The sequence below is a fragment of the Prionailurus viverrinus genome, chromosome B1 (genome assembly GCF_022837055.1).
Source record: "Prionailurus viverrinus isolate Anna chromosome B1, UM_Priviv_1.0, whole genome shotgun sequence".
Lineage (NCBI taxonomy): Eukaryota > Metazoa > Chordata > Mammalia > Carnivora > Felidae > Prionailurus > Prionailurus viverrinus.
Window position 1 is genome coordinate 64,780,423 of NC_062564.1, and position 19,691 is coordinate 64,800,113.

Genomic DNA, 19,691 nt, shown 5'->3' on the forward strand with positions numbered 1-19,691 from the left:
TGCAGGGTAGTATTTGTTCTAAGGCATGAATATACCACATTTTGTTTATCCATTCATCTGGTGATGAAGATTTGAACTGTTTACAGTTTGGGCCTATTGTTGACAAAACTACTATAAACATTTGTATGCAAGTCTAGGTGTGGTTGGACATATGATTTTATTTCTCTTGGGTAAATAACATAGAAGTCGAATGGTAGGCATATTTAACTTTATGTGAAACTGCCAAATGATTTTCCTTTTTACAGTTCCTCCAGGAATGTACAAAAGTTCCAGTGGTTTTGCATCTTTGCCAGCATTTAGTATTGTCAGTATTTTTAATTGTAACTATTCTAATGGGTGTATGGTAATATGTTATTGTGATTTCATTTACATTTCACTGATGATTAATTATTTGGATATCTTTTCAAATATATGTTTGAAATTAATATATTTTTAAGTGGCTGTCAAATTGTTAGCTTATTTTTATTGAGTGCTTATTATTGAGTTACAAACATTTAAGGATTCTTCATATATACAAATTTTTTAGCCAATATGTACCTTGTATATTCCCTTGCTTTCTAAAAGTGAAAGTTTTTAATTTATATAAAGTCTAATTTACCAACAGTTTACTTATAATTTATTATTATTTGATGTATTATATGATCTGTACTTTTTGTCTCTCATCTAGAAAATCTTGTCCTAGTTTGAGGTCTTAGAGGTCTTATATTGTATTCTCATGGTTGTACAGTTTTAGCTTTCTGTTTTGAAAGAAGCATTTTAAGTGATTTTTAATATGCTGTAGGGTAAGGATTGAGATTAATTTTTTTTTCTGTGGATAGTCATTTGTTCCAGCACCGTTTCTTTGAAAGATGTTCCTTTCCTCATTGAGTTACCTTGACACCATTGTCATAAACCCAGTTGATCATTTTTGTGGATTTATTTCTGGACTCTCTATTCTGCCCCATTGATTAATTTTATGTTTTTTATACTTTGGGTGCTATTGTAAATGGATTTTTAAAAGTTTATTTTTAAGTAGACTAATCTTTTGTAAGGACACTTGTCATCATCCTTATCTCCTAATCAGAACCTTCACTGATTCCATATCAAATAATGTAGAACACTACTCAACCTAACACTGAAGTCCTGTCATTGTCTAAAATCTTCCTTTACAGATTTATCATTGGCATCCTGTATTTCCAGTGAAGTTAAGTACTCACTGCTCCAAAAGTATACTACACACTTGCATAAGAATATGATCAAGGATAGGGTGCAAGAATACAGTAGACATGAGGGTCGATAAGTAGTAAAGGACCCTGATATGGAAGTAAGACTCAGAGGGGCGCCTGGGTGGCTAAGTTGGTTAAGAGTCTGACTCTAGATTTCGGCTCAGGTCATGACCTCACAGTTTGTGAGTTCGAGCCCTGCATCGGGCCTGCTTGGGATTCTCTCTCTCCCTCTCTCTCTGCTCTTTCCCAACTCGCACTCACTCACTCTCTCTCTCAAAAATAAACTTTAAAAAAAACATAAAAATAAAGAAGACAGACTCAGAGTGTAAGAAAATGCTGTGTGGTTTTGGAGGGTAAAATCAGAATTGGTGCTGGAAGCCACAGAGAAATTTGCTTCAATGTGATACTGCAGTGATATAGCTAGATGATACGGTCAGAGAAGGAGGGATGTTCTCAGAAGACCATGAATTCTGTTACTGGCCAAGCAGGGGTTGGATGATCACCTATTGAGAGTGTTATAAATGGAATAATAGTGTCAGGTGGGGCTAGACCAAGACTCCTTTATAAAATTCCCCTGGCCCTGAGATTGTGTAAATATATTCTCTATATTTATTACTTTATTTAATCGTTAAACATCATTTTCACAGCCAAAAAGAATCTTTCAGCTCCTGGCCCATTTCTGTTCCCTACATCCAGTTTAATATTTCATTTTATACTAAATTCTTCAACATGTTACTCATGAACTACTGCTGAAATTAGTGGAGGCTTTTAAAAAAAATTTGCAGCAGCATTTCCCATCTGAGGCTCCAGAATCATTCTTCATAAGGTATTATTAATGTATTACTAAATAAGAGAAGCCATTTGTAAATGATTATGCATGATTATTCTTTGTCACATCCATAAATTATATATTGGGTTCTCCTAGTGGAGTGGATCTAAACTGGTCAGGGCAGCGGGAGGCAACAGCTTTAGCATCTTTCAAAACAATAATTAATTTTCAAAATGCCAAGGCCAATTGGCAGTAGTTAACATTGCCCCCAGAGCATAATCATGGCCTAGATGCCATAGAGACAAGTTGTCTTGTGTTGCCTATAAATGGATTCTCAGGAAACCTAATTTGAAATTACTGCCTTTAATTATACTGCTGATATAAATAACTTTGATAAAATTAGTGCAGCTGGCCTCTTGTTTGTTTTTCCCACTTAAATGCACTGTACAATGTAATCATCTGAAATAAACATCCATTACAAAGAATGCTTCATTTCAAAGAACATATTATTCTGCTCATCCAGCCAATTGTTATTTTTTCCTCCCCAGCCACATTTCAATCTTGCACCTATTAAAGGGATGAACAAATTATCAAGCTCTCATAATGTACCAACTAGTGAATTAAAACAATTCATTGCTGCTGAATAGGGCCATGCATTTAAAAGATTTTAATTCATTTTTCTCCTCAATTACTATGTTTTCTTTTCAAACAGACCCTGCCAGCTTAAAATTTGTTGAAAGACATACTCTTCTCTACACAATATAGTTACGTTACTTCCTAAATAGTTACGCCTCTCTTTAAAAGAAAACAGAAGATACATCATTCATTTGATATGCTTTTTGACTTCAAAGTCCAAGGAAAGTGTCTCAAAAATTATATAAAACGTTGGCCTCAGTTCATTTATTTTGTTAGAGAGCAGAATTGCCTCTTTTACAGAGAAGAATGGAGCCCTTTCTCTTGGTTCACTGTGATATGATTGTCATCTCTATCTCTACTGCAATCAGGACAGGATTTACCAAGGTCAATTCAACTCGGTCCAACTATTACCAAGCTCAGTTCAACCCAATTCAACTGTCGCCAAGCTCAATTCAACCCCACAACCTGTTATTAGCTACCTGCTACGTACAAGACACTATGAAGATTTCTAAAATGAGTAAGACGTGGCCTCTTTTTTCAATCTGGAAAAGAAGCAAAAAAGATTAACTGTGGAACATTGTGGCAGTTTGGAAATGGTTAGACAGGAACACAGATGATAAATGCTAGAGCAAGGGTGATACAGTAAGAGAAGTTAAATGGGCCTTGAAGTTCAAAGGAAAATGGCTGTGTGTAAAGCTGAGAAAATAAGATAGGCCTTAAGGAAAATTCTGCAGCTTTCTTTTGCTCTTTTCTCTGTGGAGAAGGGCATAGAAATAAAAGTATGAGACACATTTGGTAATATGATAAATTTTATGTAATTATACTGACAAACGAATAAGCTAGGTTTTGCTGGAACCTAGGAATTAAGAGGAGTGGTTGAGGTATATACCAGAAACGTTGACGGGCCCCAAACACAAAGGCCCCAAAATCCCAAACCATTCTCTTTGTATTTATTAAGTAGTCAGGAACCATTGTAGCCTTTTGATAAGGCAAAGGAACCGACTGAAATTATACCTTCAGAAGATAGATATCAAAGCTCCGTAGATACACAGATCAAAATGTAGAAAAATGAGGGGCACCTGAGTGGCTCAGTCAACTCTTCATCTTGGCTTAGGTCATGATCTCACAGTTCATGGGTTCAAGCCCCACATCAAGCTCTGCACTGAGGGCCCAGAGCCTACTTAGGATTCTCTATCTCCCTCTTTCTCTACCTCTTCCCCCCACCCTTGCACTCTATCTCTCTCAAAATAAATAAACATTTAAAAATGTAGAAAAATAAGAGGCAGTGAGAACCATGAGAAATTTTCCTCTCTCTAGATAATCACCTGCATGGTGTTGAGGAAAGGGTCAGGGCTGGAGTTTCATCTTCTTGCAGTGGGACTCAGATTGGGCACCAGACCTGCATGTAGGGGACTCAGGAGATGGGGAATACGTACCATCCAGGAGCATGGGAGACAGTCCAGGCCAGCAGGTGCAATGGCAACAGCCAGCCAATTTTTCTGATGATAGAGCCCACCCTAAACCTCCAGTGTCTGAGTTTAAGTTCTCACTGAAGCAGGGCCTGGGTGAGACAAGAACTTGTACAGATTGCTGGTTTGGGAAGTGTTCCCTAGGCATCAGGAGTGAGGGAGAAGGAAACTAAGACAGATAAAAAGAAGCCAATAGAAGGGTGGTAGTAGAGAGGTCACTGAGGTGACAACAGGGCTTAATTCTACCAGGTTCTCCTTATGAAATGGAAAGAATGTCTCCAAGGATTAACCACCTGAAGAACAAGAGGCTGATGACTTATCCTCCAGCTTCTGCTCCTTTTGGCTGAGGGCTGCCTAGAGGTAACTTGCATCTCTGTACTTTGGGCTATACTTATACACAAGCTTTCATAAAATACCCTTGCTTGCTATTTGGCCAAACTGAACCTGCCATTCTGTTTCATTGAAGCCTCCAAGGCAGTTAACAAAGCCAAGCAAGTTCATTTCCTTTATAATTACCATTGGCCTTTACAACACAAATTCCAGACCTACTGCAGGCTTCCCCATCACCTGTACAACCCAGCAACAGTGACACTACAGCTCACAAGGCATTTTAACCACCCCCACTTACTACCAAGAAAGAGTTCCTGTGATGTTTGACCATGAGTGACTCAGCTCCTAAACTCTATCTTGTGAGTCTGCTTTCTGGTACCATTTCTGCTACCAACTATCTCTCAGTTTGGGTTCCCTTCAGATCAATACTGGTGACTAGACTTTTGGTGCAGGTGGTGTACTTCAGAAGTGATCCCAGGAATCACAAATAAGGGTAAAAAAGTCAATTAGTGCATTTTGAAGTCGGTTATGATTTTTTAAGGTTTTTAAAGTTTTTTTTAATTTGAGAGAGAGCGAGAGAGAATACAAGCAGGGGAGGGCCAGAGAGAGGAGAGAAAATCTCAAGCAAGCTGACAGCAGAGCCTGATGTAGGGCTCCAACTCACGAACCATGAGATAATGACTGGAGCTGAAGCCAAGAGTCAAATGTTTAACTAACTGAGCCACCCAGATGCCCTGAAGTCGGTTATGATTTTAATAGGACTCCTGAGATATATCCAAAGTATCTCTCAGAACTTTCTACCTGAGGGACAGGATAGATCATTTATCCAGAAGCTTTTGACCCCCCCCCCTTTTTTTTTAAGTTTGTCCCTAGAGGTATTATTTCCCTTGCATTCAGGCTTCTGTAGAGCCAAACGGGTTCTCATGGTTTTAGGAGTAGATTGTAGAAACTCACTTGCACTCACTTGAGGGGACATTCTCACCATGAGGTCCATCGGCACTCACAAAGGAATTACTCACTAGGGCTGCAACTATCAGGAGTGGACTGAGGAGATGTGACATGGGGTACCAAAGGCAGCTGTGTGAATCTGTTTCTTTATCTCTCATGATGCATAAATTTTACCAGGTAGCCTGGGTACCATGATGGGTCCTGAAGTACCATGAAGCTGGTATTTCAAACCAAATCCCCTGCTATGCAATCCTCGTTGACAATCTCTGTTCCGTGTCTGTTTTCAGCTGTCTTTCCAATAGGACGTTAGGCTGGCATAGTTTGGCCTCTGCAGACCAGTGGGGCTCTGCTTGTTAGCCTTCCAAGGCCTTTCCAGGAAAGCTGGATTCTGCACCATTAGCTGCCGCTTCTCTTTTATACCTCTCAAAGAATCTAGTGTTGCTCTAAGCCTCACCCCTAATGGTGTGAATTGCCAAAGGTAGATTTGGCTTTCCTTTTTTGAAAGGATATTCAATTCCTCCCAAAAGTTGGTGTGCTGAAAGGAACGTTTTAAGACAACTTATCATGCCACTTTTTTTCTTTTTGTCTAGCCTGCATCTTTCTTAATGCACCGTTTGTAATCCACAAGATTATATAGACTCAACTTCAAGATCACTTTCCTCTACATTTAGATTTTATAATCAGCCAATGGTACAGATATTTGCTACATTGTGTCTTAGGGATCCCACATGGCCCCCAGGATGAAGTGTGGTATATTTTGCACAATATGGGGGTGGGGGATGGGGGGAACGTGTGACTTTCTCACAGTGAGCCTTCCCTTCATCTTCCTTTTGATTTCTCTTTACTGCTGGTATGGGAAATATCTGATTTTTTTTTTTTTTCAAAAAATGATCTGTCTCTACCAGTTCAAAATTTAATCACATCCAGTCTTTCAAGCTTTCATCCCATTACCCGTTCAATTTTCAGTGTATACTAGGGCAGGGACCTCTCTTTAAAGTTCTGTTCTGAGAGTTTTTACCAGACTTATTGCTAAGGCACCAAGATCTGGTGTCTGGCTCTTTGTTACAATCAAGCAGGCTGACCTTCCAACCCATTTGGATTTTCACTGTCATTGCCAGGCCTTTGTCTGATAGTCTTCTCTGTGGCCCTCTGTTACAAAGTCACATTGACTTTAACTCTCATGACCCTTGCTTACTTCTGCAGGCTAGCAATATCAGTTATCTTTCACACACTCGTGAAAGCACAAGATGACACCTGGATTTCCTCAGTCTACCCTTGTCTGGAGGAATGGGAAAGCTGGCACAGGTCCATCTGCCTCTGTCACTTTTACCCTACCACGCAGGCACTATGTTAGGCACTTCCCTTACCCACTGAAAAGCTGATCTGAAAGACATTACAGTCTTTCCAGGGAAAGGAAGGACAAGCATCACGCTCTTGGTTTTCCCACAAACAAATCCTGGTGAGTCTTGCATGTATCCTGTCCTGCCCCACACCCTCTCCCCAAACCTTGTTCAACACAGGGTGGATAAATGGGGAGGGAGAACACTGGAATTGTGTAGATATCATGTTGAGTACATGTAATTGAAGAATGAAAGTGAAATTCAAAGAGGCTAAATAAGCAAAGACTTCATCACTTGAATAGAGGAGGGAGGCACGCCTGGATGGCTTAATCAGTTGAGCGTCTGCCTTCGGCTCAGGTCATGATCTCATGGTTCCTGGGTTTGGGTCCTGCATTGGGCTCTGTGCTCACAGCTCAGAGCCTGGAGCCTGCTTCAGATTCTGTGTGTGTGTGTGTGTGTGTGTGTCTAACCCTCCTCTGCTCACGCTCTGTCTCTCTCTGTCTCAAAAATAAATAATAAACATTATTATGATGTTTTTTTAATATTAGAGGAGGGGCACCTGGGTGGCTCAGTCGGTTAAGCTTTCGGACTCTTGATTTCAGCTCAGGTCATCATCTCATTGTTCGTGTGTTTGAGCCCCACGTTGGGCTTTACGCTGATGCTGATAGCACAGAGCCTGCTTGGGATTCTCTCTCTCTACCCCTCCCCCACTGTCTCTCAAAGTAAATTAACTTTTAAACAAATAATTAATAGACAAATAAATATTAGGGGGAAAATACTATTACTGATTTCTATATTAATAGTTGTCATTTATGACATCACTAAAATGATGTATTTTTCCTTTTATTAAAATTAAAATTTTACATATTATAAAATATATAGCCTGAAAACTAAATGTGTCTCATAATCTTATCTCACAAAGATAATCACTGCTCATGGTTGGATGTGCGCTCCTCCAAATGTGTCCTATTCATATGATAGCACATATCATGAAAGCATTATTTACCCAAATGAGACCATACTACATACAGTTCTGAAGCTTGACTTCTCACTTAAAAAATATATCCTACACATATGTGTGTGTCACTTTGTGTGTCTGCATGGTATATCTCATTTCTTAATATGGCTTATGTATTTCCATGTTAATAACTAAACATTTGGGTTATTGCCAATTTCTTGCTATTACAAACAGTGCTGTAATGAAAATTCTTGTTACAATGAATATATCTTTGGGCAATTTTGCAGGTGCTTTAAAAAAACTGATTCCTGAGTAGATTTTCTGATGTGAACACCATAGATTTTTTTTTTTAATGATGTTTACCAAATTGCCCTCCAAATAAGTTGTGCCCATTTACAATTACCTCAACAATATATGGCAATGCTTAGTTTCGCCCACCTTGGCTACACTAGGTGTTATCAATCTTTTTTAAATGTGCTGATCAAGGGGCGCCTGGGTGGCTCAGTCGGTTGAGCATCCGACTTCAGCTCAGGTCACGATCTCGCGGTCCGTGAGTTCGAGCCCCCGCGTCGGGCTCTGGGCTGATGACTCAGAGCCTGGAGCCTGCTTCAGATTCTGTGTCTCCCTCTCTCTCTGCCCCTCCCCCGTTCATGCTCTGTCTCTCTCTGTCTCAAAAATAAATAAATGTTAAAAATAAATAAATAAATAAATGTGCTGCTCTGGTAATTGAAAGTAAGTGTCATTGTTAACTGAATTTGCATATGTTTGCTTATTGAGATTGAGCATCTTTTTACATGTGGCCAAAAACCATGTGCAGTTCCTCCCTTATGAACTACCTTTGTGTTTTATTCATTTTTTTCTAGGATCTACCAATTTTCCTTTTTTTTCCCTTTAATTTGTAAAAAATCCACACGTACTAGAGAAATTAGCTGTTTGGCTATCATATGTGTTATGAAATATGGCATTATCATGGCTTTGAGTTTTGTCTGGGGTAATGTTGGTGTGTGAGTGTGTTTCTTTTTTTATAAATTAGGACTTTATCTTTTTAATTATCATGCTTACCTGAATCTTCCTATGTTAATTTTTTATTTCATGTCATCCTAAGAAAGGGATTCTTTTCCACAATATTATAAACATACTCAGTTTTGTTTTCTTCTCATATTTTCAGTTTTATTTTTATTTTACAACATTTAAGTCTTTCATTAAGTCTTAAGTTTCCACCTAAACTTCAGTCTAAGCAATAAGGAAGGGATCCAGCCTTACATTTTTCCAGATGACTAGTCATTTCTCCTCATGCTATTTAATAACCTGGCCTTTTTCCACTAATTTGGAATGCAACTTTATTAAGTACTAAGGAATGGAAAGCTAAGAGATAAATAGATAGCTAGATAATAGTTTTACACACACATATTATCCTAATTCCTGAAGGTTCATACTATGTTTTGATATCTGGTAAAAGTACTCTAACCACTTATCCCACTTAACTTGACTAAAAAATTTTCATTAAACATTGAAGATGTTTCCCCATGTTACTTTTTTCAACTCATTTTTGAGATAATTTTAATCATATTTAAAAATAAACCGGGGAGTTGCGGCAAGATGGCGGCTTAGGAGGACGCTGGGCTCACCGCACGTCCTGCTGATCACTTAGATTCCATCTACACCTGCCTAAATAACCCAGAAAACCGCCAGAGGATTAGCAGAACAGAGTCGCCGGAGCCAAACGCAGACGAGAGGCCCACGGAAGAGGGTAGGAAGGGCGGCGAGGCGGTGCGCGCTCCACGGACTGGCGGGAGGGAGCCGGGGCGGAGGGGCGGCTCGCCGGCCAAGCAGAGCCCCCGAGTCGGGCCTGCAAAAGCGGAGGGGCCGGGCGGACTGTGTTCCGACAGCAAGCGCGACTTAGCGTCTGGGAGGTCAGAAATTAACAGCTCTGCTCGGAAAGCGGGAAGGCTGGAGGACAAAGGGAGGGAGAGCTGCTGAGCCCCCTGACAACAGAGCTCAGTTTGGTGGGGAACAAAGGCGCTCGCCAGCGCCATTTCCCCCGCCCATCCCCCAGCCGAAATCCCAAAGGGAACCGGTTCCTGCCAGGGAACTTGCTCGCTCCGTGCAAACACCCAACTCTGCGCTTCTGCGGAGCCAAACCTCCGGCAGCGGATCTGACTCCCTCCCGCTGCCACAGGGCCCCTCCTGAAGTGGATCACCTAAGGAGAAGCGATCTAAGCCTGCCCCTCCTGCCCCCGAGCACCTTGCCTACCCACCCCAGCTAATACGCCGGATCCCCAGCATCACAAGCCTGGCAGGGTGCAAGTAGCCCAGACGAGCCACACCACCCCACAGTGAATCCCACCCCTAGGAGAGGGGAAGAGAAGGCACACACCAGTCTGACTGTGGCCCCAGCGGTGGGCTGGGGGCAGACATCAGGTCTGACTGCGGCCCCGCCCACCAACTCCAGGTATACACCACAGCACAGGGGAAGTGCCCTGCAGGTCCTCACCACGCCAGGGACTATCCAAAATGACCAAGCGGAAGAACTCCCCTCAGAAGAATCTCCAGGAAATAACAACAGCTAATGAGCTGATCAAAAAGGATTTAAATAATATAACAGAAAGTGAATTTAGAATAATAGTCATAAAATTAATCGCTGGGCTTGAAAACAGTATACAGGACAGCAGAGAATCTCTTGCTACAGAGATCAAGGGACTAAGGAACAGTCACGAGGAGCTGAAAAACGCTTTAAACGAAATGCATAACAAAATGGAAACCACCACAGCTCGGCTTGAAGAGGCAGAGGAGAGAATAGGTGAACTAGAAGATAAAGTTATGGAAAAAGAGGAAGCTGAGAAAAAGAGAGATAAAAAAAATCCAGGAGTATGAGGGGAAAATTAGAGAATTAAGTGATACACTAAAAAGAAATAATATACGCATAATTGGTATCCCAGAGGAGGAAGAGAGAGGGAAAGGTGCTGAAGGGGTACTTGAAGAAATCATAGCTGAGAACTTCCCTGAACTGGGGAAGGAAAAAGGCATTGAAATCCAAGAGGCACAGAGAACTCCCTTCAGACGTAACTTGAATCGATCTTCTGCACGACATATCATAGTGAAACTGGCAAAATACAAGGATAAAGAGAAAATTCTGAAAGCAGCAAGGGGTAAACGTGCCCTCACATATAAAGGGAGACCTATAAGACTCGTGACTGATCTCTCTTTTGAAACTTGGCAGGCCAGAAAGAATTGGCACGAGATTTTCAGGGTGCTAGACAGAAAAAATATGCAGCCAAGAATCCTTTATCCAGCAAGTCTGTCATTTAGAATAGAAGGAGAGATAAAGGTCTTCCCAAACAAACAAAAACTGAAGGAATTTGTCACCACTAAACCAGCCCTACAAGAGATCCTAAGGGGGACCCTGTGAGACAAAGTCCCAGAGACATCACTATAAGCATAAAACATACAGACATCACAATGACTCTAAACCCGTATCTTTCTATAATAACACTGAATGTAAATGGATTAAATGCGCCAACCAAAAGACATAGGGTATCAGAATGGATAAAAAAACAAGACCCATCTATTTGCTGTCTACAAGAGACTCATTTTAGACCTGAGGACACCTTTAGATTGAGAGTGAGGGGATGGAGAACTATTTATCATGCGACTGGAAGCCAAAAGAAAGCTGGAGTAGCCATACTTATATCAGACTAACTAGACTTTAAATTAAAGGCTGTAACAAGAGATGAAGAAGGACATTATATAATAGTTACAGGGTCTATCCATCAGGAAGAGCTAACAATTATCAATGTCTATGCACCGAATACCGGAGCCCCCAAATATATAAAACAATTACTCATAAACATAAGCAACCTTATTGATAAGAATGTGGTAATTGCAGGGGACTTTAATACACCACTTACAGAAATGGATAGATCAACTAGACACACGGTCAATAAAGAAACAAGGGCCCTGAATGAGACATTGGATGAGATGGACTTGACAGATATATTTAGAACTCTGCATCCCAAAGCAACAGAATATACTTTCTTCTCGAGTGCACATGGAACATTCTCCAAGATAGATCATATACTGGGTCACAAAACAGCCCTTCATAAGTTTACAAGAATTGAAATTATACCATGCTTACTTTCAGACCACAATGCCATGAAGCTTGAAATCAACCACAGGAAAAAGTCTGGAAAACCTCCAAAAGCATGGAGGTTAAAGAACACCCTACTAACGAATGAGTGGGTCAACCAGGCAATTAGAGAAGAAATTAAAAAATATATGGAAACAAACGAAAATGAAAATACAACAATCCAAACGCTTTGGGACGCAGCAAAGGCAGTCCTGAGAGGAAAATACATTGCAATCCAGGCCTATCTCAAGAAACAAGAAAAATCCCAAATACAAAATCTAACAGCACACCTAAAGGAACTAGAAGCAGAACAGCAAAGGCAGCCTAAGCCCAGCAGAAGAAGAGAAATAATAAAGATCAGAGCAGAAATAAACAATATAGAAACTAAAAAAACTGTAGAGCAGATCAACGAAACCAAGAGTTGGTTTTTTGAAAAAATAAACAAAATTGACAAACCTCTAGCCAGGCTTCTCAAAAAGAAAAGGGAGATGACCCAAATAGATAAAATCATGAATGAAAATGGAATTATTACAACCAATCCCTCAGAGATACAAACAATTATCAGGGAATACTATGAAAACTTATATGCCAACAAATTGGACAACCTGGAAGAAATGGACAAATTCCTGAACACCCACACTCTTCCAAAACTCAATCAGGAGGAAATAGAAAGCTTGAACAGACCCATAACCAGCGAAGAAATTGAATCGGTTATCAAAAATCTCCCAACAAATAAGAGTCCAGGACCAGATGGCTTCCCAGGGGAGTTCTACCAGACGTTTAAAGCAGAGATAATACCTATCCTTCTCAAGCTATTCCAAGAAATAGAAAGGGAAGGAAAACTTCCAGACTCATTCTACGAAGCCAGTATTACTTTGATTCCTAAACCAGACAGAGACCCAGTAAAAAAAGAGAACTACAGGCCAATATCCCTGATGAATATGGATGCAAAAATTCTCAATAAGATACTAGCAAATCGAATTCAACGGCATATAAAAAGAATTATTCACCATGATCAAGTGGGATTCATTCCTGGGATGCAGGGCTGGTTCAACATTCGCAAATCAATCAACGTGATACATCACATTAACAAAAAAAGAGAGAAGAACCATATGATCCTGTCAATCGATGCAGAAAAGGCCTTCGACAAAATCCAGCACCCTTTCTTAATAAAAACCCTTGAGAAAGTCGGGATAGAAGGAACATACTTAAAGATCATAAAAGCCATTTATGAAAAGCCCACAGCTAACATCATCCTCAACGGGGAAAAACTGAAAGCTTTTTCCCTGAGATCAGGAACACGACAAGGATGCCCACTCTCACCGCTGCTGTTTAACATAGTGCTGGAAGTTCTAGCGTCAGCAATCAGACAACAAAAGGAAATCAAAGGCGTCAAAATTGGCAAAGATGAAGTCAAGCTTTCGCTTTTTGCAGATGACATGATATTATACATGGAAAATCCGATAGACTCCACCAAAAGTCTGCTAGAACTGATACAGGAATTCAGCAAAGTTGCAGGATACAAAATCAATGTACAGAAATCAGTTGCATTCTTATATACTAACAATGAAGCAACAGAAAGACAAATAAAGAAACTGATCCCATTCACAATTGCACCAAGAAGCATAAAATACCTAGGAATAAATCTAACCAAAGATGTAAAGGATCTGTATGCTGAAAACTATAGAAAGCTTATGAAGGAAATTGAAGAAGATTTAAAGAAATGGAAAGACATTCCCTGCTCATGGATTGGAAAAATAAATATTGTCAAAATGTCAATACTACCCAAAGCTATCTACACATTTAATGCAATCCCAATCAAAATTGCACCAGCATTCTTCTCGAAACTAGAACAAGCAATCCTAAAATTCATATGGAACCACAAAAGGCCCCGAAGAGCCAAAGGAATTTTGAAGAAGAAGACCAAAGCAGGAGGCATCACAATGCCAGACTTTAGCCTCTACTACAAAGCTGTCATCATCAAGACAGCATGGTATTGGCACCAAAACAGACACATAGACCAATGGAATAGAATAGAAACCCCAGAACTAGACCCACAAACGTATGGCCAACTCATCTTTGACAAAGCAGGAAAGAACATCCAATGGAAAAAAGACAGCCTCTTTAATAAATGGTGCTGGGAGAACTGGACAGCAACATGCAGAAGGTTGAAACTAGACCACTTTCTCACACCATTCACAAAAATAAACTCAAAATGGATAAAGGACCTGAATGTGAGACAGGAAACCATCAAAACCTTAGAGGAGAAAGCAGGAAAAGACCTCTCTGACCTCAGCCGTAGCAATCTCTTACTCGACACATCCCCAAAGGCAAGGGAATTAAAAGCAAAAGTGAATTACTGGGACCTTATGAAGATAAAAAGCTTCTGCACAGCAAAGGAAACAACCAACAAAACTAAAAGGCAACCAACGGAATGGGAAAAGATATTTGCAAATGACATATCGGACAAAGGGCTAGTATCCAAAATCTATAAAGAGCTCACCAAACTCCACACCCGAAAAACAAATAACCCAGTGAAGAAATGGGCAGAAAACATGAATAGACACTTCTCTAAAGAAGACACCCGGATGGCCAACAGACACATGAAAAGATGTTCAGCGTCGCTCCTTATCAGGGAAATACAAATCAAAACCACACTCAGGTATCACCTCACGCCAGTCAGAGTGGCCAAAATGAACAAATCAGGAGACTATAGATGCTGGAGAGGATGTGGAGAAACGGGAACCCTCTTGCACTGTTGGTGGGAATGCAAATTGGTGCAGCCGCTCTGGAAAGCAGTGTGGAGGTTCCTCAGAAAATTAAAAATAGACCTACCCTATGACCCAGCAATAGCACTGCTAGGAATTTATCCAAGGGATACAGGAGCACTGATGCATAGGGCCACTTGTACCCCAATGTTCATAGCAGCACTCTCAACAATAGCCAAATTATGGAAAGAGCCTAAATGTCCATCAACTGATGAATGGATAAAGAAATTGTGGTTTATATACACAATGGAATATTACATGGCAATGAGAAAAAATGAAATATGGCCTTTTGTAGCAACGTGGATGGAACTGGAGAGTGTGATGCTAAGTGAAATAAGCCATACAGAGAAAGACAGATACCATATGGTCTCACTCTTATGTGGATCCTGAGAAACTTAACAGGAACCCATGGGGGAGGGGAAGGAAAAAAAAAAAAAAAGAGGTTAGAAAGGGAGAGAGCCAAAGCATAAGAGACTGTTAAAAACTGAGAACAAACTGAGGGTTGATGGGGGGTGGGAGGGAGGAGAGGGTGGATGATGGGTATTGAGGAGGGCACCTTTTGGGATGAGCACTGGGTGTTGTATGGAAACCAATTTGTCAATAAATTTCAGAAAAAAAAAAATAAAAAAATAAATAAATAAATAAATAAATAAATAAAAATAAAAAGCAAGTTGTAAAACTGCAAAAAAAAAAAAAATAAATAAACGGGGGCATGTGGGTGGCTCAGTCAGTTAAGTATCCAACTCTTGATTTCAGCTCAGGTCATGATATGTGAGATCAAGCTCTGAATCCAGCTCTGCACTGACAGCTCAGAGCCTGCTTGGGATTCTCTCTCTCTCTCTCTCTCTCTCTCTCTCTCTCTCTCTCTCCCCCTCCCCCACTCACGCTCTCTCTCCTCAAAATAAATAAATAAACATTAAAAAAAAAAACAACCAGTTGGGACTATATTGTTTAAACTATCACTTTTCTCACTCCCTGCTACATCCTGTATATATTGAATACTAAATATTTCCCCTGCTTATAATCACTCCTGAACTTTCCAATTTTCAGCTGCCAAAGTAGTGTCTAGTGCCCAAATTTAATCATTTCCATTTGTTGCTGAATATCTGTCAGTGATAACATTCATTTGAGAATACAATCCAAGCATTTAAATGTGACATATAGGACCTCTGTCTATTCCTTTATCCTGATTTTGTATCACTTCTTATCTCACTCAGCACTCTCCCCGCCCCAGTCATTATAAGACTTTGTTCACCTTGACGTTTTCTTGTTCAGATGTTCAAGTGTCCTAGAGGATACTTGCTTTAAATCTCTGCTCCATTCTACATCAAGTGTCCTTCCTTCATCAGAACTCCCATTACTAGACTATCAAGATATACTAGACTATACTAAAATTGCCTGTTCATTTGAATCTCTTTTCCACTAAACAAGAAACCTCTTCAGGTTTCTATCTTTTCTTTATTCCAAGAACTCACTGTAGTATGTATTACAATAGACCCTTATTAATTCATGTTTATAAACAAATAAACCTAAAGTAACACAAGCTGGGGTTAATTTTATATCAGTCAGTTGATCAAATAGATTCTACTGTCTTAGTTGGGTGCAGGTAGTTCTTCTAGAAAGTGATCCTGGGAGGCACTATAGAGTTTGGGAGAAGAAAGACAGAAAAAGTGGGAATGCCAGTAAAGGGGTGTGTGGATGAGTTAGGGTCAATGGGCCTTAATCCAGCTTGGGATCTTTTGAGAAACTGAGAGTCACTTTAGGACTGCCCTTTTGGGAGAATGGGAAATCTCTGACATTTAACCACGGACTTCAGTCCAAGAGATGTCCCCAGAGGTTTTAGCTTAGCCTAAACTTCCAGATTGTGCCTGTGTGCAGCCAAGAAAGTACACCTGGTACCAAAGACCCAGGGGATAGAACCCAACAGGCACAGGCACTCAAGTGGGAATCAGTCAGTGTACAGGTAAACTCAGAGGAAGGCCAAAGGGACAGAGTAGATGTTAACAGCATCAACTACAGTAGCTGATACTACAGCATCTGCCCCAGTACCAAGCTGAACATGTATACACTAATATTGGATATGAGCTATTTGAAGATTCTTGATGGACAATAAGGATGATTTCTATTTCCTTTAAAATACATGAGAGTTATAGACATAAGTGCTATTTGATTCAGTGTTGTGGTGGACCAAAAACTGTCCAAAGGGAAGCTCCATGTTTTTTAATGTTCTGTGTTATTACTCATTGACAAATCATAGTCTCATTGTAGAACATACATTTGCTCAGACATGTGAGATTATAAGATTTGTTTATTACATTTCAACATCTTTTCCATATGCAGATTTATACAATCGGCCTCAACAAATCGTTAAGTAGCGCTGGATATCCATTATGATGCTCAACATATTTTAGTTCATTTTTATAATGTCATCAGTAATTTGAGGTTACTTTTGGGCTGCATTGCTTTTTTTTAAAGAGAATGAGTAGTGAACTTCACTTTTTTCAGTGACTGCTGTATGCAGAACCCCCTACTAATCTCAGTGGATGTATGTAGGATAAGTGGTGCACAACCTAACAAAACTTACTCTTTACAGCATAAAATACAGGAATGCTTATACTTTATGAAAATTGACTATGTATCTATTCTGGTGATGCAGAAATGAAGTTAATCTGAATTAAAAATTGGAAATAAGTGAGTTTTGATAGAAATCCTGAAGAACATAATCAAACGTGGACTGGTGTTCAAAAATGGCATTCACATATTTTAAAAATACATTGTTCATGGGTTTATAGGGGAGCCTCTGAAAATTACAAACCAGAAGTGTGCAGATGTTAATCTGTCTGTGGGAGCGTGCTGAGAACACCATCCTTCCCTCTGGGCATCCTGTTTCCTCTACCTAGAATATTTTTTATCTCTTCTTTAATAATTCCTGCTTGCCTTTAAGATTAGCTTAAGTCTCATCTCCTATTGTGTCTCCATAGTTTCCTATGACTACCATGAAAAATTACCACAAACTTGTTGAATTAAAACAGCATAGCTCTATTGTCTTATGGTTTTGGAGGTCAGACGTCAAGTGTGGGTCTCACTGAGCTAAAACTGAGGTGTCAGTATGGCTGCATCTTCTGGAAGGTCTTGGGAAGAGCCCATTTTCTAGCCTTTTCCAGCTTCCAGAAGCCACTTACATCCTTGGTCAAGACCCCTCCCTCCATCTTCAAGGCCAAAAGTATAGCATCTTTCTTCCTCTCTGACCTCTGCTCCTATCCTTCCATCTTCTCTCTCTGACCCTACCTCTGTTGGCTCCCTCTCATAAGGATCCTCATGTTTACATTGGGCCCATCAAGATAATCCAGGATGATCTCCCCATATCACTACTCTTAACTTAATCATATCTCCAAAATCCCTCTTGTCATGTAAGGAAACATAATCACAAATCCCAGGGATTGGGGTGTTGACATCTTGGGGCAGGTGAGGGGGCAGGGGGAGCATAAGGCAGTATTATTCGGCCTACTATGCCTCCTCTTGAAAGTTATTGAGTTCAATTTTTGAGTTTTAGAATTAGTTTATCTTTCTCTGGACCCACAACCATCTATCTCTAATATGGGAAATTTTAGAACTACTTTGAAATTTGGGGTTACTCTTTCCACCTTAACTGTTATTTCTTGATGTGAAAACTGTATTTCATCTGTGCAGTCAGACTGATCTAAATTTGGACCTAGGCCTCCTCCCTTAGTTTCCTCCTGTGTGAAGGAGAAGTGTATTACAAGGTAGGTAAGAGAACAAATGTGAGAGCAAGATTCCTCATCCCAAACCTCTGTCCTAGCACCTAATTGTATGAAGCAGCACCAATTTTTCAGTTTTCTTATCTATAACATGGAAATGATTACAACATTTAACACATTCACTTCTTGTGAGCATTAATGAATGGACACATGAAAATTACTTAGAACAGTGATTGCTCTAAAAGTACTTAGAGCATAGTATTCACTCAAAACTGTTAGTTGTTATTATCTCCCACCTGTGAGATTATAATAAAGATTTAGGAAACAGTCGGTAAAGCCACAGTACAATGCCTGGCACACAGCAAATTCTGAATACCTTCTACCTTTTGATTGATCATCATCATCTGTATTAAATACAAGTTAAAGAAGTCAAATTTAGTAAAGAAAATGCTGTGTTTCAAAGGTAAGAGTTTGGTGAAATGTGCTCAACTCTAGGCTAACAATCTGAATTTTTTCAGGCTCTATTATCCTCAGGTTCAGTATGGTCACGAAAGGTCAATAATGGTGTGATGGATAGATTTTATTAGTTTCAATGATGAAATAATAATAGTAATAACTACTGGCTTTTAAATACTACAAACTGCTTTCAAATACATTATCTCCTAGGGACTTGATGTGACTTAATGTTTATTCCAGACAGTATCTAGCAGGCTAATGGCTATTTGATTATTTAGGCTTCCCAGATTGTTGTGATCTTTGTCACACAATAGCCTTCATGTCCTTTGTATTGTGAAATTTTCAAGTGTTACCCATTGCTTCCAAGGCAAACTGAGCCATTCCATTCAAATGTTTACAGTAAATAGAACAGAAACTTGTGGAATCGTCTTCCTCTCTCATAAATGAAGCAACAGCAAAGTGGTACTGCATCTCAGCTGTTCCAAGTTCCTCAAATAAGTTTTACTTTTGCAAAACGAACTAACTTCCTATATGTTGTGAGCTGCGTTATGAGCAACATGACCGGCAGCCACGTTTGCTGTAATTTTTTAAATATGTGGAAAAAAAGCAAGATATCGACCATGTATTACCTTAACCAAGATGCCAAATTATCTAACTTGTTTCTCCAGGCAAGCAGCCCAACGACAGGGACAGCTCCCAGGAGCCAGTCAAGGTTGTCTGTCTGTCCATCCACTCAGGACATCTGCAGGTAAGTGCTCAGCAAATGATCCTATTTAAATATTTTTTAGACCAACGTTTTGTATTCCTCTCCTGTATTATGAGACTGTGTGGCTCTTGCTTCTGCCTTGCATTGTCCATGGACAATTTATACTGGTTTAATTTTTCCCCCTTCAATGCATTTTCTTCATTTGAACTTTATTTCCCAACTTCTGGTCCATGCTATCATTTTCATCATTCTCTCTCTCTG

General features: G+C 39.9%; 1 protein-coding gene across 4 annotated transcripts in view; it reads left to right on the forward strand.

The window, feature by feature from the left end:
• The window catches only part of MARCHF1 (membrane associated ring-CH-type finger 1), a 321,802-nt gene that overhangs the window by 214,351 nt on the left and 87,760 nt on the right, over positions 1–19,691 (forward strand). For all 4 annotated transcript variants that reach the window (XM_047855323.1, XM_047855326.1, XM_047855324.1 and 1 more), the window contains exon 3: positions 19,393–19,472. In XM_047855323.1, coding sequence (XP_047711279.1) covers positions 19,393–19,472 — 80 coding nt within the window. The remainder of the gene's footprint in view (positions 1–19,392; positions 19,473–19,691) is intronic.